Below are 24277 nucleotides of genomic sequence, written 5' to 3' on the forward strand. Positions count from 1 at the left end.
AGTATAGTATTATACTACACTAAACAATATATTAGTTAACATTATTTATGTATATATAACAACGATTGAGTACAATGTTAGGTGAGAATAATTAAATAATTAACAATGGTTTTAAATTTTTAATGACAAAATTGAAAACTAAACTATAATTTATGAATAAATAATCATGACTATTTTATAAAACATTTAAATTTTTAATTGAAATGTTAATTGTATCTAATTATTATATTTTGTTATGCAATATTTTGCAACAACTACAAAGAATTGTACACGAAAAACATTCAAAGTTAAAATTAAAATTTTAAATTGAATTCAAGATTGAACAATTTAATTTCTAAATTAATGAGTTAACCGTTAATGAGTATTACCACATATTTGTTTTGTAAATTATTGTTGTTTTATATTAAACGACAGAATAAATTTGTCATAAAATAACGAAAAACTATATACTCAGGGCCACTGGCTGAATATGATTATATATTTTATTAAATTACATGTAAACTATAAATATATATAACAAAATTAACATAATATAATAAGATTTATAAAGTAAAATTGAAAGTTAATTGAAGCTAAAAGACAGCCGCGAGTATATATATATAATATATTATGTATATTTTTTTAGTAAAAATATTATAGTAGTAATATAGTATATATTTATAAAATCACAATATTGGAAATTTTCAGCAACACATTTGGTGGTCTTGTTTGAAATGATTCGAGAAATTTGCAAATCCTTCAGGTCTGTAACAAAAGTGAAAATAATCACAATTTTAAACATGAACATGAATAAAGTAAAACATGAAGTGTTTAACATGAAATAGTGTGTGACTATATACATTGTACACCAGTAGTGCTAGATATTATAGTTTATTTAGTTTCACCGATAAGCAAAAAGATAGTAACTGTGACTAACATGCAACTGTCTATAAATATTGTTTACTCAATTTAGATTTGATTTGCATGTAATTCACAATATTTGCAAATACTTCTTGTGTACATGTTTTCGTAGTAAAAAACTTAAGTAGGTTAGAAAATTGTGTTTGTATCAACTATACGTTTTAACAGAATAAAAATCAAATAACTTATTATTGTTTACATTTTCATAGCTATAAATTGTAATAACATTATTTGATATATAATATTAATTGTCTGAAGTCTTAAATGTGACCAGTTGTTTATTATTGAACTATGACCTAAAACCGTTCTATCGTAAATACGTACATGTTTTTGTGTCATTTATCGTCTGGACAAAATGTTAGGAAATATTTTAAAACCTTAGAAATATCTTAAAATGTATGTAGAAATATTGAAAATATCATTAATATAGAAAGTATAAGTAATAGTGGACTGTTTCAAGTGTATACGTTCAACATTTTTTAAATAATAAACATAAGTTGAGGATATATTATTATTATACGTTTGATTATCATTAATTTCATCAAAATCAAAATTTGAACTTTAACAATCCCTAATCTAAAACTTTGTGACTTAACATTGAAATGTAAGTTTTTAATTTTCAGTGAATTTCTTTATGAAAAACAATGTTGTGTTTATCATCAACTTTGAAGCAGCAAACATGTCTAAGTTTTCGACTTCAATATCATTTCTAGTAAGAAATTGTATCTAGCGGTACCTTTAGGAGGTCAAATTGAAAAATGTCTAACACTTTTGTTAAAAACTAGAAAAACTAGAGAAAAACTAGAATTTTATACAAAACTAGTTTTTTACTAAATTAACTTTCTTATTTTGTTATTCAAAAATAAATGAACATAGATACATAACATTTTCACCAAATATTTATTTAGTATTGCACAATACATACATGACATAATATATGGTATAGTTTCGACTCTTTTTGAGCTATTTATAAGTTTATAACCATGTGAAATAATTTATGACAATTGTTTAAATTTATTTTGTAATTGTTTAAAATGCTAAAAAATTAATGTAATATCAGTATGTTACTCATGATTTGTTATAACTGGAATAAAAAAAAAGTTAACTGTAATAACAAAAATATTGTTTATAATGCTCTGAAGTTTAAATTTTGACAAAATAGGATATTCAAGCAAAATAGATTTTTTTATGTTATTGCGGTCCAAAAGCTAATAACTATAGATACTTGAAATGTTTACCAAATGTTTATATTATCATTTTCTTTACATAGTATCATTTTCAAAATGTCTAAACAAATTGTAATCTTTTTAATTCATTTTTTTTTTATCTTAAATAATTTCAATAATGAGGTAGACGGCAACTTAAATGTATCCCTTCTTTTTTATTTCGATTTTCAGTGTATTTCATACCAACTGTTTTTTTTTTATTTTACAGATATTAAATGTATTGTTAAAAGATTTTTAAGTGCATTAATTTCACAGACCTTATGATAACTTATTTATGATATATTTTTTTACCGTTGTTTGAATTTATATTTAAATACAGAACTAATGAATGTTCTATGAAAAAAAAAAAACTTGTACGTAGTTTTAATTAAAAAGTGAACTAAGAACACATTTTTTATATTTTATTGTATCAGATGTATCTAGAATTATATTTTTTTTTCCTTCTTCGCTATAGAATCATTAACAACTAACTAAACTTATTATTATGAAGTACCATTTCCTAATGCAATGTTTATTACTTTATTATAAAAAAATATTTAAGTTAAAAAATTTTATGTTAATCTATATCAGACTATATTATGATATATTTTTGAATTTTCTGCATTAATTGAATAATTAATTAAAATGAATAGTCCATTTTTAAATAACAAATGATAAGATTTTTAACAATAATTTATGAAAAAATAGTTACTGTTTAAGTATTATTATTTGTATTTAAGTGAACACAAAGATGATAAAATACCGTTATCTGCATCACACGATAAAGAAAAGCATGATCACTAATGTAAAAATAATATTCATTTAAAACTCTGTTTACCTTTGATGTAATAACTCCACATCTAACTTGGAAGATGAATCATCTTCGAACAACACCTGTGAAAATAATAAATCGTTGAACTAGTTATTAATCGGTACCTATTGAATAAACTTATATAAAACAATTACAGATAAGAGTAAAATTTAGTTTGGATAAATAGAATAAAAGAAAAATGAAGCTTTTCTATCAAATGTTTGTAATTAAAAATTTTTTCTTTAAATTTTAATAATGCATTGTAGCATATAAATAATAAAAATATTCATCAATTTGATCAGAATAAAATATGATATTATATAGCATGGTAAATTATCATTTTTTCGACAGAAATAAATATAATATCAATTTTAAATATTTTGTGTATACATGTATAATATTAATGTAATAATGAACAACACTCTTACCCATCTGGATGTATCGTATTGCTGTCTGGGTAGAGGTTCTCCCGATAAGTCAATTAATTTCGCTTCTCTGACCTCTTGAGCCACGTCATCTGGAAAAATTATCATCGTTATACTTATATATTTACTATATAACTTAGGCTTTATCTGCCCTTTAGAATGGTCTTTTTTTTAATATTAATATTATTATTATTATTATTCAATGAGCATCGCACGTGTGTGAAAAGTGAAATTTTTTAGCTCATACACAATGGACTGCGAGACAACGCTTTTGTACGTTATATTATGTATGCTTTCGCTTTTCATCCATGTTGCTTATATAAAATTACCACAACATGTCCCGAAATAAAATTGTGACTTGTATTACATATTATCATATATCATATATGTTGGGCTACATCAACACTTTTATTGCTTACACGCTTATTTTTTTTCTCGAATTTGAATAAAGAAAAATGGGATTCGTAGTTTATACATAATATTGGGTGTACATTCAACAATATATTCGTCAATGTAACTGTATTTTACTTTAGAAAATATGAATTTAGACACACGCATAATAATACATACTATTTTATTCCTAGTATATTATGTACATAATACGTTATCGTTACCGACTATACTTAATTATCAAACATGATTTTAAACTTTTACAATTTCACTGTTCTATGTCTATAGTTTATTGTTAAAAAATTTTAACATTCATGAAAAAAATTAACGGTTATATAAAATGTGTATCATTAAAATTTAATACCGTATGCTGGATCTACATAATATAGTTGAATAATAAACAAAAATAAAACAAAAAAAAAAAATTCAAATCTCAGCGTTCTATATCTAAATTGTTTATACAAAACAGAAACACTATTTTTTTTTTAGATGTTGATGTCGCCGTATGGACTCAGCTTAATGTAGTAAATGGAATAGAATAAGTTCCTGTCGTTTTTCCATTTACCAAAACTCTGATTTCAGAAATTGTCCACATTTACATAGATTAAGAACTCTAAATACAATACCGCTATTCAATAAATATTATAAACACCTAAGTACCTTTATATTTAAACCTTCCGCCAGACATGGACACTTTATAAGGTTATGAGTATTTGAAATTGTGTTTATCACAGATAATCGATCAAAACAAAGTATAATTATTTAAAAAAAAAATAACGAATGACTAAAACACGTGGACATATTGTATTTGTAGCATTAAATTCACTTCATACCCGGTTAATACTCAACTAACCGTTCAACGAAACAATATAAACTTTTTAATAACAATCTGGCGACGCTATAAGGTAAAATGTATGTTGCGCATGATTACATAATTTTACATTGTTATAATTTTTAAAACGCGGAAGTTTGTATTTTAATATTATTTTTTTTTTTGAAAAACAATTTCCGTTTTGTCAGCCGTCCGCAATAATGAAGTTTTCTGAAATGAATCATAATAAACTCATAAAATATTTTAATTTGCTTTTATTGGACAAATTTACATTTTTACATTATGTAGAGTGCATTTATTTTTAAATTTTGAAATTAGAAATGTTGTATATAAATTATAAACTGTGTTTTACTGGCCCAGTTTCCTCAACTACTGCAACAATAACAATAATAATAGTGAAATATAGTCTTTGACGTACGCATTAAAAAATTGAACACCGAAACGCAGACATCACAATGATAACATTGTAACCGATAACTAAGTTAACGTTTTGGTAATGAAATAAATGAATTATGAATCACACATCCGTCAAAGTGGCTGAAGACTACTTTACCTCTTTTGGATTGAACGAGCGGACGTGAGTGGTAGAAATATAATAGTTATTGTCTAATCGCTACTAAAAAGTAAAACTAAAATAATATTGTTACAAGAAACGGGAGCATTATGCATTTCCTATCACCGATAATGCATACTAATTTGTCTTTACCTACTTAATACTTCTATCCAAATAATATATTCAAGATGGGTATTGTTTGTTTTTACAGTGTATTGATTTTCTAAATTAACATTATTACACAAAATTTAAAAATAAAATACTGTTTTGGATTAAAACAAAACTAAAAATAGTCACAACCTAAATATCGAATGCCAAAGAAATTAATTCGAATTATGCGCATTGAGATTAAATAAAATACGTATATTCAAAGAATAGCGTAATAAAAAGCGCTATTAATAGCTATAATAATGATATAAATATAAATACATGTATATATATAGATTTACTTCAACATAAATAACTTTCTAAGTTGATTTACATCGTTGTACAAGTACCTACTTTCAAGTCAATCATAAAAATAAACTGCTTTAAAGTTTATGTATAAAAATATGTATCTATCAACAACTTGTCATGTCTATAATACCATAATAATAATTTATATTTTTCTTTTGTTCAAATTATAGTACAAAATCGTTATAATTATTTTTTAACCAGAATACCTACGTTTAAAATAAATGAAGACATTTATCATACACAACAGTATTATGCGTAGATAAGTCAGTTACAACAGTTATATTATCAAGGTTCCTCGAGTATTTTACCATTGTAAAATTATTTTATTTTTATTTGCACGTCCGAGATTTTTATTACGCAAAAAAAAAAATTAATATATTATTTTATAAAATATAATAATAACAAAATCATTATATAAAATTAACCTCAATCTAATAGTCACGTAACTATATTGTTTTAAATTTTCTCTTTGAAAATGCATGACTGAGTAGGTAATTTTAATTTATTAGACATAATCAAGTTTATAAATACATCACAAGCATAAACATATTAATTTTCCAAAGAACTACGTCGCACAAACGGTATCAAATTACCAGAGGCGAAATGAAATCAAATTTGATAGTTGAAAATCGGAAATAAGCTTTCACTCTTCGACAAAATAAGAAATATCATATTTAATCATATTATAATCTTCACTCTTATAACTCTATAAACATAATTATTGTATACATTACAATTTAAAACAAACGTCATTTTTTTTTGGAACTAAAAAACTATTTTTTTACAAACATATATACTTATCGTAATAACTATAAATTTAAGGCAAGTTTTGGTCCGTAGTTATTCATTATATACCATTACTACTTTTTTTAAGAGGACGCTTAACCTGCTTATGTTGTCTCTATCTTACACGCGTAAATTTACGTACTGGATTCTTACTACAGTTTATTTGTAGTGGAAATTAGAGCAAATTGATATATCAAATAGTTTTTGGAGTAGAATATAAACTGGACATAAACAGTTTTTTTCATATTTTTATTTAAAAATAAATAATAAGTTCTCATATATAATTCATTTTTAAAAGTTAATATAACTCGTTTTTAAAAAAAATACATGAAAAATATTGCTCGAGCCCAGTTAATATTCACATCTACAAAATTCGATAATATATAAATATTCACATTGATTATAACTTTTAAAAATAAAACCATATACGTAGATTTGCTGATGCCCGTGTGTAAGTCAGAGAAAAACATATGCGCTGTAGCATCTTCAAGTCTCAAGTAACATACTATTCTCCAATTAAAATACTTAACATGGATATATTTTTGCTACAAGTACACATTAATTTTTAGTGGCTGATTTTTTTTCTTACAGAATTAAACTAAACGGCGCCGTCCCTATAGCAACCAAAATTAAAATCTTGTCCATATTGTAGGCAAATAAAACCACATTAGTAAGGAAGTAATTAAGTAAATTAATCTTATGCAAGTGAACGCAATTTCCATTCGTGGCGTCGTGTGCGGTAAGCATTAAAAAGTCACAAGATGATACATATAACAGACCGACACGAATTGTATTGTAACATAATATGTTATATCCATAAACACATATCCAATGATTCAATTTTTTCAACTGCTGGAGAAAACATACATATTATTTATAATTTTTTCCTTCAAAAAACCGAATCTTTTGAAGACTATCCTATACAAATATATACCCAACAATTTGTACGAAATGCCAAAAATATTTATTTATTTTTTTTTTTTTTTTGGTACATATTATATACTATGCAGCTACGTTATCTTTTATGATAAATATTTAAACATGTATCGCCGTGACCCAACGTAATTAACTGACAACCGTCAAGTCGAGGATCGTTACCTGTTGTGGCACGGCATAACACTGTGTTTAGAAATTTAAAAACTTTAATAGCTACAATTCCCACAAAAACGGTTTGGGCGAAAAATAAAACGTATATTATATTATTTACCTGGGACGGTGTCTGCAGGAATTACGTCTGGAGTTTTCAAGTCGGCCTCCGGTTTCGGTTTGTTAAGCTCCTTCCAGACGTCCGGCACAGAGCTGATCGATTGGCCGATAGTGACGGACATGTTTTGTGCCTATATACGTGGTAGATAACAGATAACAGGTATCAAAATAAAAGCGGCGACGAGGTCGCAATATACCGGCGACCGGATAAACTTGACCTTACCATTTTCCGTTTGGCGCACATGAAAGCGTGACACTCCGACATGGTTAGCCCACTGACTGTGACGAAGGCGAATACATTGCTGTGAGCCGGGTCGGTAAAACAATGAGACACCCTGTGGCCGACCAAAAAAAAAAAAAAAACAAAACAAAACTCAATGTTGTGATTGTGTTTCAGATCAGAAAATTCGTTTAGGCTCTGCGGGGAGAGAGGGTGGGTCGTGAATAATTTATTTTAAATACGACTAATAACCTAACCTTTACACGATACCTATCTGTTTTTATTTTTTTAATCGTCCGTGGTTAATGAAATTAAATTTTTCAACCGGAAAAATATCATACTTGGACAGATTTTTCGCTCTGTTGCGGTTTGCGAAAAAAACAAATAATCAGCAAACCATGTTTTTGTACTATATTTTCCATGTGCGTGCGGTTTAATCGATAGCATACTAATCACCGCAAGTATAAAGTATAAATATATTTTAAAAATAAAACGTATATGATTTTTTTCGAAGGAATTGGCAAAATGTAATAAAAGTGATTAACGTCGGGTTCGATAATATGTTCTTAGTTGTTGATTACCCACAGATGTTTCGTTTTCATAAAGTACTGACAAAATGAACTTCGTTAAGTGTAAATATACACATTTTTTTGTTTAAAATTTCAAACTGTAGTCATAATATTGTTATTATTATTAATACGCTTAACAATAATAGTTCTACTGTAGATTCACCGTACAGATAGATTTAAAACGGGCTCAAAATATAAATGTAATGTACAGCCAAGACGTGACTAAATAATTATATGCTTGATAAGTGATAAAATTTTGGTTTATAGATTACGAAATTATAATCACATCATACGATATATACAATATTATATACTATTAAATTGTTAAGGTATTAAACATTCTACGAGTGTGTTAATATGTTATTATGAATTAAGACCATTGCAATCACCTTTCTATCGGTGTTTCCAGCACTGTCTTCTTTTCATCGCTGGTTTCTATCACTTTGATACCTTGTCCATTTAACGTAACCGTTACGTTCTGTGGTTTTCTTTTGCTGGCTTTAGACTGAAATATAAAAAAAAAAAAACAAATAAATAAATAGACATACTTTTGTTTGATTTGGAAATAATTGAGGTTTGGTTCAAAATGAAACCAATTCGGTTTTTGTATGTAGATAAGTAACTGCAAAGCGGTTGCAAGTCATAATATCTTCAAAATAATAGCTTTGGTCAAAATATCTTTTAAACTGACTTTTATACCACTTATATTATTATATATTAAAATCCGATAACCTACCAATCGCAATAGTCGAGAGTTTCGCATTGAATATCATACGTCACAGTTTTCTTTCGGACAAACTCAATACTATGAAGCATACAATATTATAAAAATATAAAACCAACAAAAAAATATCTTAATGATAGCTTAAAGCTGAATGAGTTCAATGAGTCCTCGCCAAAAGAGCTGATCATAATTTACCATTTTATCAGGTAGGTAACGTTCAAATCTTGAACCTAAACACGAACAAGTAGGTGCGAATTCTATAGGAACTATTTATGTCCTGAGAATACTTTTTTTTTTTTTTAATCCAGTACTAGGTACTACAGTGCATATAATTTAGATGGGAATATGTAGGTACTAAGTACGCTGATAAATTATAAGAGATCGGAAGTCTAGTTTCGCTCCGATTGGGATGATAATTGACAAACAGATTATCTAAATTGTACAAAGTATATTATACTGTATATACATATGCAATTCAATTGAGTTTTTTTATCCGATTACCTAGAGAAAATACTTCATCCACAACACGCGTCAATGGAAAAATAGTATTTGTTTACATAGGCCAGTCCGTAACGTTAATTCGATGGACTGCGGATTTAATTTTCACAACCGACAAAACATTATCAGGTTTGACTTCTACACAAACGCTCGCCATATCCGTTGCGCACCGATGCTAATCAATAATCATGCTGGTTTCTTGCGACATTCATTGCCGATAATAATATATTCAAACAGTGCTTTGCATGTAATATTGCTTTGGTTCAAATTATTGACAACGATTTGAAACGGAGTTTGGTATTTGATGTAATGCAATATGGCATTGAACGAACTATTTTGATATTCGTGTTCTCACAATATATTACGTTGATACACTTGATTTAATTGTACACGTAAACATCGCGTCAAATGTCCCCGAATAACTAACAATTTATACACAATGTATACAATTTTACGTTTAAATATTAAAATAATAACAATATTGTAAATTATAATCAAAAAAAAAAAAATAAAATAAAATAAAATTTCGATTAAAATCTAGTCTTACTTATTCATAAAGGGAAAGTTTGGATTATTCTTCGATCGATTTTTGTTAACGAGCACTCGGAAAAAAATCTGATAGATTATTTGTAAAAATACCATATACTGAAGATACAACATTCAAAGTTTTCAAATATATTCTCTAACCTCAATACGAAATGCGATCCATAGCGAAATGCTAAAATTAAAATTTTACCTTGGAATACTTCAGAGTCGGTAAGAACTTCTGTAAGTACCTACTCGTAATCTGTAATAAATGTATATTTATATGAAATACTAGACATTTAAGCATAAAATCTAAACAATAAAACATTTATAATTTTATAAACACTCTGATATCACAACTATTGTAGTACTATTGTAATACTATCTACATAAAATATCGTTTTATTTTTTCAAAACAACCTAAACATATTTATTCAGTTGTGTAATAAAAACATTTTTCCTAGAATATTATTTAAAAAAAATCATATCATTATAAAATAGGTATGGGCTTAAAAAACTAACTTAGACTTATTTAAAACTTGTTTAATAATAATCATCATACTGAATGCCTTCTTACGGTCATTAAATCAGTTAGGAAAATGCTGCACAACTGACGAATATAACTTAATTTTCCATTATCCATAAGTATAAGTGCATGACATTATTCATATTTTAAAATAATTTACATTACAAACAAAATCATTAAATTAAATGTCAATTACATTTTCTCATATTTATTTAATTTTTATTATGTGTATTATCTATATAATGTTGTATTATAATATAATATTATTTAGTTTTTAAAATAAATCGAAGATACATCAAATACAGTAAGTAATATTATAGACTGATTGAAGATTTCTCTTGACTAGTTTTATAACAAGCTATATCAACTGTAATTTGATATTTCTTTTTAAACAAAATCTATTAAAAAAACTTACTATCGATAAAAAAAATAATGCCAATGTAAAATAATGAGTATTTACTGTAGATTCAAATATTTTCCGTGCAATGATTTTTTTGAACGATATTAAATAAAAAATATTTAGTATGCCTTTATTTTAAATTCAGCATTTATAATTTATTAAATGCTTATCAATTTTCATGATAAAACAACGTATTTGACATGCGTACTCAGTGAAAATGATTGACAGCATAATATAATACATAGAATCTAATATCTATCACTTTATAAAAAGAAAAAAATGAATACCACATTTCCTTGTCATAATATTCAATGTCAGTTGGTATACTTAATACTTATATATATTTTAAATCTGTCAATAGAATATTTGATAACAAATCAAGAACTGACATTTTAGTAAAATTTAACTACAAATTTGGTGAAAACAAAATATTAAAAAAAAAATCATTATAATACCTAATATAACCGAAAATGAAATTAGCGTTAATAGGTAAATTAAAATACTATTAAAAAGAAACTAAATGAAATAATGATTAGGTATAGTTGATTTGTAAATCAATGACTACTTATTTATTATTTATTTATATCCGATAGGAATATTTAAATAACACAATTAAACTACAAAAAAAAACTGCCAAAATAAATTATACCTATATAGTGATGATTGATAGTAGAGTGGTAAACTGTTAGAAATTTATTATAGTTGCTGAAAAATTATTTGGTATAGAAGTATTAACTATATAGTTATTGCTCAATATCATAATAAATGAAATTCATCGATTTACTACATATAGCGTATAGCCATATTTTTGTTGATGCCAACACGAATTCGTAACACATTTTTCGCATATATACTTATATGTAGGCATGTGTTTGTTCAGTTGTATAAAATCAACTGAATGTAATACGTACGTTTAAAACAAATAAAACAAAAAAAAAAAAAAATAACGATAAACCTATTTATCAGCTAATATTCATATTCACAAGCACAATTTGAGAAACTATATGGAGGCTTAGTCCTACTCGCGCCAAAATTATGTTCATAACAAATAAACTATTTTACTGTCACATAATAATTATTTATAATACATGCCACTTTTAAAATAGATAACAATTTTTGTTTGCCATCCTATCATCACTAAAATCCAACAAAATACAGTCACAGTTTCTGTAATCTGAATTTATTGATACTAATATAATACCTATGTTTTTGAGCAATTTATCTAATTACGTTTGATTGGTAGTCAGCCTAGTGATGTAGGTACCTATTCTATAGTCACCACTCACCAGTCACCGTTTTTGTCTAATCACCAATGAAATCGTTAAAATATGTTCAATTTATAATATTATTAAAATTCGATTTCCAGCTACCACAATCATAATAATTCCACATTGTCTACATTACCCCAAAATCAAATAAAAAAGCGCATTACTTATATATAACTGCACAAGTACCACAACTGTGGATCTATGTGAATAGGTATCATTTATTTAGCATACCAAACAAAACTCAATTTACTTACCATAATCAAAATGGTTTTAACCGCTTCAGCGATGGCACCAGCCGTAGAATCTACAGGAGTGTTGCCAAGATACTTAACATCAAACGTTGTTTGGTCTTCTTCGACAGCGATCGCGGTTCCGTCTTCCGCGTTTTGCCCAATCGCCAATGATTTGTCTTCCGAAAGTTCTAAATAACATTAGAAACAAATCATACATTAAAAATAGGTTATTAATAAATAATTAACTTAAATATTATTAAGTATATATTGAAATTTGTGTTTTTCGTGTGAAAGTCTATTAAATAAATAAATAAAAAAAAAAACAATTTAATATTTGCAATACAAAATTTGATATAAGCACAAGTAATAAACTAATAAGTTATAACAGACCAATAATTATAAAATGAGACAATTAATTTTTTTTTTTTTTTACTCGGTCCTTTCATTAATACAATTAAATACAAGATGGTAACCTTTGTAAAGTAATTTCGTATAATTATTCCAATTAGCTTCAATGGCATAATTCTTCTGAAATAATAAAGTTTAATGTGCGCTTACAAGGCATGGACGCATGATCTCATTCAATTATATTAACAACTAATGACTTCCAATGACTCAAAAACGTTATATACCTATTCCATGTTGGTTAACTAAAATGTGTCAATAAACCGTTAAACAAGCGCAACAAAACATTATAATAATGATTGTATCTTTTATTCATGAATTACAAACATAGTTTTGTCAATATAACACTATAAATTATTATACCTACAAATGGGGAAGAACATTAAGATTATGACAAATATATATAAATTATACAAGTTAACAAGCATTTCTCAAAATTTGCATATTAAATTTTGGGTCATAAATAGTTTTGAATAAATCACCCAAAAATAATAAGAATAATTTAATGTTGTAAACGTTTTTAAACTGTCTTTGAAAGTTAGAAGATAAATTTTATTTTAAATTTTTAAAAAATATATTTTGAGGAAAAAAATTACTTTTATTTTACATTTTTATAAGAAAAAAAAACCGGAAAGCGCGTTATACAGTTAATTCACTAGTAGGTACTAACGGGGTAATATATTAATGACTAAAGTACTTAATAATATCAATTTGCTTAAGTCTGATAGCAAGTGACCTATTCAATTGTTGATGAATGTTATATTCATATGGTATGTGGATAATTGTATAAATGATCTCAGCTCAATCGCATAAGTCGGTTAAAAAAATATCGTAAGAAAAATACTATACTTTATAGAATATATTTATTGAATAGTATATTCTATTAAAAATAATTTCATTAAACGTTTACTATTAATATCAATTTTTTAATAATGACTAGATTTTGCTAAAATGTTTAAAAAAAAAACTTATTCTCCTAGTATATTCTTTTACATTGATATTACAAACAAATAAAAGAAGCAATGGTATAATCGGTTCGAGAAAGAAGTTTTTGTTTAAAAAAAAAAAAAAAAAAACAAAATACCTATATGCATGTTTGCAGCATTTACGTTTTGAAACTAGTTTTTGGCGTGATATGCAATTATTTAAAGATTAATGTTAAAATATTGATGTTAAATTTATAAGTACCTTATGCTATTAGAAAATTACAATTTAGTCGAAGAACCTTAACATTGTACCTATACATTATGAAGATACATATTGATTTTATATAATAGATGATAGGTCGTAGACCTCGACTAAAAATTCTTTGAATTTTGTTGAATCATTATGTAACTTATGACTAGTAACAGCTGAGTGTAAAATATTACAGTGATGTTTGCTAATAATTTGCACAATACAGGTAAAATATTTCAACAAAACCACGAACGAAAAAACTAGGTATTTGCATCTTAATTATATACGAGTACGTACCGGCACCTCTCCAAAAATGTTTGAATTGAGTTCATTATTGTCTGCACGAAAAATGTGGTGTGTGGATATTATAATATTATAAACATCTTGAGACTAATTGAAAAATTTACAACATAATACTATTTTATTTCACCAACAAAATTATTAACATAGTTCCTATGTGTTCTTCGGGTTCTTCTATTATAATTTTTTACAAGTATTAGGAGTCTATTTATGAAAAATAAGTAGTGTAAAATAATATACGAAATTACGAAATAGTGCCAACAATTTTATAATTTTATCGTTATTGAAAATGGTTTAGGTTTATCAATAATATATTTGTGGCGTCTGTCTGTAACCATTATACCAGAAATTTAAAATTTATACTCAAAAATTCCTTACAAATTACAATTAATTCATTGTCATTCGTGTCTGCAGATTTTATATTCATAAAATTGTATCAGATGGATTGTTTTTTCTACAAAACATTTTTTTTGAAACGAATGAATTTCTAAGAAACAAACAAGCTTTTTAGTGTTTACTGCAGGTACAGATAAGTTTTAATAATAATATAACTAATAAAATCATAAGCATTGCTAATAAAATGTGAATTAATATCCAACACAATATTACCTATTATAGTTTCGTGTACACGCATAACTTATCAAATTAAACTAATGGTGGTTTTACAGGTTAGAGATAAATGCAAGAGTACGATTTTAACACCAATCAATATTGCGATTAAAATAATTACGAATTGCCCGTGTACAAGTGCAATCAATAATATTATATGCCTTTGTATAAGTGAAATAAAATTAATTAATTTGTACAGAATAATAAAATATTTTTCATGAAATAAGTTAATTCTTATTTTCGGAACAACAGTTGTTGTTATAGTTACATTGGCATCAACTGTAAACTTATTTTAAATTCTGAACGTATTTTTCATTATTTCTATTTAGGTAAGCAAATTCAATACCTAAGATATTATCATATTAATAAAAATATTACATAAGCTATTCAGTATTCTTTATCCAGAAATTCAATTTCTTAATCATAGTACGTTGTAAATAAAGATACTGAAAAACTAATATATATTACGATAATAATTTATAACATTAAACAAAAGTACAAAAGTACCTACAAGACTATAATAAATATTATGTGATTAACTTTAATAACTTCTAAATAAACGTGCAAATAACAATACAATTTAAGTTTTTTTTTTATGAAAGCTAGTGGCTCAACATTTCCTATAGGTAAGTCTATCACTATTTTGAAATTTAATTAAAAATTAAAGTAATGAGTTTCAATTGGGTTTAACCGAACATTTTCAATAAGAACATTGAACCTATTTGTATACAACGTATAATTTTTTATATTACATTATACATTTATAACTAATGTATCTATTGTTAATTGTTGCACATTAAAAATCCGTTTACATTTTTATTATGTACATAATACGTATAAAATATGTGCAATAATGCGTTTTATAGGTAAAACTCTTATATGTTTTCTTAAACAGCATTCGAGATTACAAAATACATTTTATTCATGGAAACGAAAACAGCAATAAACTGCAAATTACATATTAATATACATTTGTATTTATAATATTAGAATGATTTTCTATAAAACTGTTACTGTGTCTTGTTTCTTAGTTCAACCTTTATAGTTACGAAATACGATTGATTTTTTTCACACTATATAATACAACAGTGATGTGCAATTTTTTTAATACAGATTTTATCATAGAAATTAATTTCTCGATATGGTTTGACCCTATAGTAATGTTTATTTATGTCTTTATAATCATCCTGAGTCAGTAGTACCTAGAAGTTAAAACCATTAGGTATTTAAAATGTGTTTCACGTCTTTATAGTCCGACTAATCGCTATGAAATATAATTATTTACATAACTATAAAAATGTATAATTGTAAAATGTTAAACCATAAATTATTAGAAAAATATGTTAAAAAATGCTAATTGTACGTTAGTTATAAAACGCCGTCTTCTCGTGGGTACCTTATGTAAAGTATCCTATACAAATAAAAGAAAATATACATTGAAAAGAACTTATAAATATTTTAAGATTTTATTATAATAAATGAATATTATAAATTGTTCGTTATGATTTAGTGTCGTGCTTTAATCTCGCCTAGTATTATTAAAATAAATTGAATAAAAACAATAGTTTCCGTTGATTTAACCAATCGAAAATAATATTTGTTTAGAATACGGATGAACATAAAATTATTATCATTTAACAGTACCATTTGAAATCATTTTAATTATGCAACCTTTTAAATTTTAAATTATTCGATAATTAATTATTTTATTTTAATTACTTTAATATTTATACTAGGAATGCATTATTTGATAAAAACATATATTTTTCTGCAAATATAGTTATAAATTATGCCATATTGACATACGTCATAGTTTTTTCCTGCTTAAGCTTAAAAGATAACAATATATAATATTATATTTTAAAGGATATGACTTATCGTATTATTTATCGTATGCGTATCTACGCATTTATTTGCTTATGAAAAATACCTATACATATTATTGAACATATTGTGTGAAATAACTATAAATTATATTAAGTTTGTATTATATGTATAGTTAATTAAAGTATCCATTTGTACATTCATAATTCCCCCACTCAAAAAAAAAAAACTAGATTCCATTGAAATTCTGTACACGTTCATTTTATTAATTAATATTAATCTACCTATATATATTTTAAAATTGGCAAAATGTTAAAGAAATATGTCGCCCTTAATATATACATTTTAATAACTCAGATACTTCTAGTTCCAGTTGTTTTGATTTAAGTTCATTAACATTTTCGAAAAAAATTATCTGCTTAATAATTTACCAGTACAAAACTACAAAAAAAAATGTATTTATTATTTAAAAGAGGGTTAGGATAATATTTGGTGAATCACACTATACAATTATTATTATCGATTTTTTTTTCAATTTATAAGTTTGATAACAAAAGTTTGATTAGTAGATAATATGATTATAAAAACGTAACAAAAATATAGGCTAGTAATATTCATTTTCGTGGCATACTTTCATAATATATGATCATAAATCATAATAATGTCATAAAACATATTGATCGTTCATTTTATGTTGTTTAAACAATGCAGTTATATTATATAGACATACAGCTAATGTACATTTCAAAAACTTAGTGCCGTAAAAATTCTGACCAATGTAAACAAAACAGTAGGTAATGAGGCAGAAAGTTTCTTTACAGCTAGTACTAATATACATTAAATAAAACGAAATAGTTTATGACGCACTAGTTCAACACCTATTAAATTAATAAACGTTTGAACTTCGTGTTTTCTATAAATTGTATCCAAGGTAATCTAGTGATTTAATTAGCATAGGTATTAATGTATTGTATTAGAAACATTTTAACGACGCTAGTAACGCGTAATAAACCTAACCTATAACCTAACTATACTAAACTGACCAAAGCGAGTTGGAGTACACATTTGATGACAAAAATGAACTAATATGATGTTTGATGGATATTAGATGAATTTATGTAATGATGTGCAATATCGTGTTTATTTTGTGACATCGAACTTATTATTACTTATAATCATTGCCTTTAAATCTACAAAGACAATATTATGTAACACATCGAAATCGTCATAACATAATATATAACATGTACTTAGTGACGTATTTACTATTTACACTATTTTGAGTGATACGAATGAGGCGAGGGTATGATGTAAACCTACACGACTGTCGTCTCTGTTAATCAAAACAGGCGGAAGCAAAAATCTCTATAAAAAATTATTATTATTAAATTATTTAACATTACATGTTTTAAGGCTAGTTTTAGCACGTAGACCAAGGCGATGTCAACAAGTCCGTTGAATGTCAATGACATTTTTCTAAAATAAATATAATTTGTTAGTTTTTTTAAGTAAATCACCCGAAAAAATAATAAATTCATACCTACAGTCAAAAAATGATTTTCATTTAAATATAACATGGATATTTAGTTTAATTAACTAGTGGGGATAAAATAAAGCATCAAGTTGAATTAATTAGTCTACCTATTACAGATTTTTCTCCGAACTATACATCATTAGTGATAATTTGGTTATTAAACATTAGTTTATAAAACAAAAAAATTGTTTAGATGTATAATTTTTTAATTTAATTTAATTTATAGGAAAAAATTATTGTGTTGACGCCAGAATACGACTTGACAAACCGGTTTTGAGCCACATTCGTAGTACTATCATGAAATGCGTCTCATCTGGCCCATACGCCTTTTTTTATTTTTACTAGCACACAATTTTTCTCGTAATGAGAAATGAGAATAATAAACATATACCTACCTAATAATATTATTAAGTTGTATATAACACTGACCCAGATAACATTTCCTCTTTGGTACAATTAAATACATTATAGCAAATTATATATATATATATATATATACATATAAATATTTATCAATTTATTCACGCGTAATTGAAAAGCTGTTTAAAAATACTTTTTTTCTCAAAACGGACCATTTCCTCCGATAATAAAATACGTATACATTACTCATTTATGTTTTTTATTTTTTTTTACTCGAACGCTAATTGAAATGATTTTGTAAGCTATTTTAATGATAAAAAAAATGCATTATCGTGCATAGCCACATCTGTACCTACGTATATAAATGTATTTATATATTTTAAAACAAAAACACTTTTTAATAATATGTTTAGTTTACGTCAAATAATAAAGTAGATATATCGTTAAATGCAGAATAAAAAAAAAAAATAATACGTTAAAATTCCGAATGGGTATTATAACAATAATAATATTATTATTATTATTTATTATCCGACCGCTAAAGCATCACTCTCGTTTGTTTGTTTTCTCTGCCACAGCCGCAAATGTATATAATATAGTTGCCGGAAGGACTGTATATGTTAATAAATAAAAATAACATAAACAGAATAATTCATAAACGATAGTTCAATAATTGTGTGGTGTACATCGGGCACGACTACAGTTAAATTAGTTATCGTCGTTAGTTATAATTAGTCATTACGAAGTACGTCCACGCGGTGACGTAGATGCGGACATCAGTTGTGATAAGGGTCAACTCCCATGCACGTATGTCGTGTGACGCCGACAACGATTACATCCGGTTTGAAATAATCCGCCCGCGTTTTCCCAGATGGTAATAAATGAAAATGTACTGATGTTTTTGTGCTTTGTGTTCGAGCTCGATTGAAAAACATTTAGACCCAATCTGCTGTGTGATTTATTTCCATTTTACTGCTGAACGGGTTATCACTATTTTTTTTTTTAACACGAACTTTTTGGATTACGTCAACGTTACAAATATCAACGGACAAACACGGCTTACAATTATTGATGGTTGTTTATTTTTTTCCAATAAAACGTAAGGTAATTGGAGGATACCGTAACGTTCTAAAATTGTCAAGAAGCGCCCTCAAATCAAAGTGATACATAAAAAATGTTCTATTTCATGACAAAAAAAATCAGAAGCTTTAATAATGCTAGTCGTTGAGAAGAAATGAATAAAAATACATTTTGAATAATGTGAAGAGAAAAGATTTTTAGAATTAGATTCTTGGAAAACGAAATACCTTTATAATAATATTACTATCACAGTTACAAAAACAGTAAAAATTATTGTGGCTAGTGATATTATATATTGATTAGTTAATAGTCACAGTGGCGCCACTCAAAATACACATTATTATTCGACTTATCACGATTTCGAAATAATGTAAGTTTGACACGACTGTACCAGACGCATATAGTTTGAACTCTGTGCGAGCCTATTATAGGTCGTTTTTGAACGACCATTCAAATAATATACTATATAATATTTTGTATTCGTGTCACCAATAACAATAATTTACCTAATGGTAAAGTGATATTATCTGTACTTATATAAAAGTAGATACATTTTTTTGTCAAATAACCAGTTACTCTGTTGGTTTTGTACTTTATACCTATATAATATGAAAACCTGGTGAAGTGTTTATTGTCTATTAAATATTATCATCTGTAACACGACTCGTACAACGTACAATGGTATACAGCCAATAACGATATTTTGTTGCATTGCCACTAAATAATAGGTATTACAAAATACATGTTTCGTGGTGAATATGTCAATAATACATTGGTAATATGGCCATAGTCTTACGATTTTTTTTTTTTTAAATTTAAATTACGTAGAAGCACATTTTTAAGCAGACTTAGAAAGTTCAAAACTGTAGTGTTTATACCTACTTAAAATACAATTTATTAAATATACTATTTCCCGCGTGTAATTGAACAAGAATTAAATACTTTTACTTATAGAACAAATAATATTGTTCACAATTGAAGAAACTAAAATATATCCATTCAACCGAGACACATTCTATAAGTCGTAATAACACAATAATTTCTCCTCCGAATGCGTGATGACGGTTATTATAACAATTTAATTGCAATTTTGTATCAGCCTATCACTATATAAAATTATACTTATTAAAAGTTATAGGTATATCTTTTAATTTATATAACGAGAAAATAGCCTTTTCGCATTTTTTATTACCACGTCAGGCGCAGTTAAACCTTAGGTACAATAAAACAAAACAACGACCTACATAGATTTGTGTTCACTGACAACGCGTATATTTTTAAAAAATGGATCAATTTTTTCTAATGTACCCACACTACCTATATTACGTTACCTTTTAGCTTCAATACTGCAAGAATTATAATTTCTCTTCGATTGTTTTCCAAGGAGTTTAATAATAGCATTGTTCAATTGTTTGATTAGATATCTAAAAAAAGGGTGCCAACATTTTTTTTCGATTCCAAAAAAAAAAAATGTAATGATAGAATTGTTTCTAGCAAATTAGTCAAAACTAATTTATAATTTAAAAAAAAATTATTTAATTATAAAAAAATCTATAGGTAGATACTATATATATATATCTGCATATTACGTTAATTTATATTTAATACAAATTATTACACCTCGTGATTCTAAATATGTTATTTAACGTCTATTAATTATTAAACAACAATAATATATGTTCATTAAACTTCACAAAACTAATGAAAATTAAAAAAGTCGTTCTTCTAGTATAGTTTTTTATAATTAACATTTGATATCTAAGCGCCAAAGTATGTAACATATTGTATCAATATCAATGTTCAATATTTTAAAAATATAATATATACATACACATGGTAAACTTAAGTATCAAATTTCTCTTAATAAACAATTCTTGATTGTTTCTAAAATGTCATTTATAATTCAAGACTATCATTGTTTCATAGTCCATGTTGTTCTCGTTAGTCATTAATTATATGTTAGATATAAAAAATAAGTAGGTCTAATAAAGATGATTATTTAGTTTGGGGAATTAAAATCTGATTAATTTTTCTCGGAGCACATTTAGAAATTATGACTATTGTGTATTTAGAGTTCAGACTACTTAAACTTATGTTTATTAATAACACAATATAACAAGTAACAATGTTAATAAAAGAAGCTCGAATAAAGTGTATATATTATTATAGCCGAACATTTTTTTTTCGTTTTGAAAATATCGTGCTTTATCTTTATAGGTATCTCGAAATCATATCAGATATTCTCAGATGTTTTATAAGATAAGTATGTTATGTGTATTGCTCAATGCATACATTAGCTGGTGTACATTACATAAGCAGTATTGTTGCTAAAAACAAAATAGTTTTTTTTTAAACAATTCTGTTAATATGCATATATTATATATAGTACCCATGGTTTATAAATATTTTCAAAATAAACTAAACAAGTGCAAGTGTCGCTATACATAAATTATGCATTGAAAATAATAATTCTAATATAATAATATATAATGTTCGTATGGTAACAATAGTATATTATTTAGGGCTCTATAATACGACCATCTATTATAATAATTACTATGCGAAACTATGAGCATGAAAATGAATGCCACCGTAGCGTCGTAGTCCCTATAATGCAGCTTGCAAAAAAAAGAATTACTACACCATAACCAATTTTCTTGTTTTACTAGTTTAGAGTAGCGGGTCACCCGTATTTTTCACTAATTATACATTGGTAGCACATTTTATTTGTTGAAATATGTTTCAAAACTATTATATTTTGTGATGCGACATTATGGTTTTTGAGTGTAAATGTCAAGTTCGACAGGCCTTCATTTCATAACAAATTTCTTACTAACATGTTTTTCACTGTTTTGGTATATATTACTCGGAATATAATTTATAGTTGACGAATAAAACGTATATATTATAATATAAGAACATATCAATGTCTTATTAAAATATTATCGTTCAACTTTTCGTGATAAATAAATACTAGGCACAGTAATTAACTATTGCAATTTTTAAACGCGTATATCAGTTAAATTGATAGTTAGAAATTTAGAAATGATATAATACAAGTGGTTTAATTTCCTCTAAAAAAGTATTATTCTGATATATATATATATATTAGTAAACAACAAACTTATTTAAATGTTATTTATTTCCACAAAAAAAATGCCAAATAATCATTAATCATTTCATCTCATTTTAATATGTCAATAGAGATTCATTTCTTGGTATGGTGTAGTATAAAATAAAACCACGATTTTAAAATATGTTGTTAAAAGTAATTTTGACCAAAAATAAATTAGGTATACAACCATTATAAATTATATGTACCTATACTTTATACCTAATAATAACAATCGTAGTCGTTTTTTGTGACAATTAAGTTTAAGATTCTGAATAAAAAATAAGATAGCTGTTAGACTTGCAATTTTGAATTTTGTTTTATACTTTTTAAATGTCTAAAATTGTATAAAATATTTCGTTTAAACTATTTATTGAAAACCAAAAATAAATTGTAGCCTTGGAGAAGCCATTTTTCGAATTCTCTATTAAATTAAAAACCGATGAATTACTAAAATATGCTAAATGTTTACACAACATTAACATAATACGACTATAAATGACTGCATACTAATATAATACCTACATTGAAATAAAAAGCGTACCTAATAATATTAGACAAACGTTTTTTGAATATCATCATAAAACGGTATAATTACTTAAAAAGAAATTTTCGTATCATTGAAATCGAGTGATTTCGTCTGAACCAACCCCACATAGGTAGTAAAACATGTACTACTATCAACGACTTTTTCTCGAAAACGTGAATGTATATTATTTTTACTTAAAAACTATGTAATATAATATTCATACTCGGGTACATAATATAATATTGTGTTACAATGACTTCACTTACTTTTGTGTTTAGAGTTTCCCTTCCATATGGATTTGAGTGACAGCGGCATTTTGGCAGTAGCGGCGGTGATCACGTCTATTTTTCTTTGCTTTATCGTGTTTTAATATATATATATATATTATTTTATAATAGGTATTATCTCTTTCAAAACACTATATATTACTTATATATTATTATATACTCTCAGACCTGTACAATATTATTTTAATGCAGTGCAACGATGATGTACCTAGATATTATTACGACGACGACGGACAACGATAATACAGACGTACAAAGTCCTCGACTGTTTGTCATGCACGCACGAATATTATCGGAACTCTCACCGTACGCTCTGTGTGTGTGCGGTGCGTGCAGTGTACATAAAACGACTGACGAACAGACAACTACGGTGGCGTGCGCGTGGTCTCTCTTTTTCTCCGACTCGCTCTTTCTCGTTCCGTCTCTCTCTTTCGTTCACTCTCGTTTACGCACACACACACCACGCACATACACCCTCTCCCTTCCACACACACACACACGCGAGCCGATTTTCTTGTGTGTGCGGCCAAACAG

General features: G+C 26.2%; 1 protein-coding gene across 1 annotated transcript; it reads right to left on the reverse strand.

Moving 5' to 3' along the window:
* Positions 1-457: 457 nt before the first annotated feature.
* On the reverse strand, positions 458-24277 carry LOC114124564 (low density lipoprotein receptor adapter protein 1-like). The gene is made up of 8 exons (XM_027987857.2): positions 23723-24277; positions 12549-12715; positions 8743-8858; positions 7788-7899; positions 7566-7695; positions 3345-3433; positions 2944-2999; positions 458-744 (listed from the first exon to the last, which is right to left on the reverse strand). The coding sequence occupies exons 1-8, from the start codon at positions 23769-23771 to the stop codon at positions 684-686; spliced, it is 780 nt and encodes a 259-aa protein (XP_027843658.1). The 5' UTR covers positions 23772-24277; the 3' UTR covers positions 458-683.

The sequence above is a fragment of the Aphis gossypii genome, chromosome 3 (genome assembly GCF_020184175.1).
Source record: "Aphis gossypii isolate Hap1 chromosome 3, ASM2018417v2, whole genome shotgun sequence".
In the NCBI taxonomy this organism is placed as follows: Eukaryota; Metazoa; Arthropoda; class Insecta; order Hemiptera; family Aphididae; genus Aphis; species Aphis gossypii.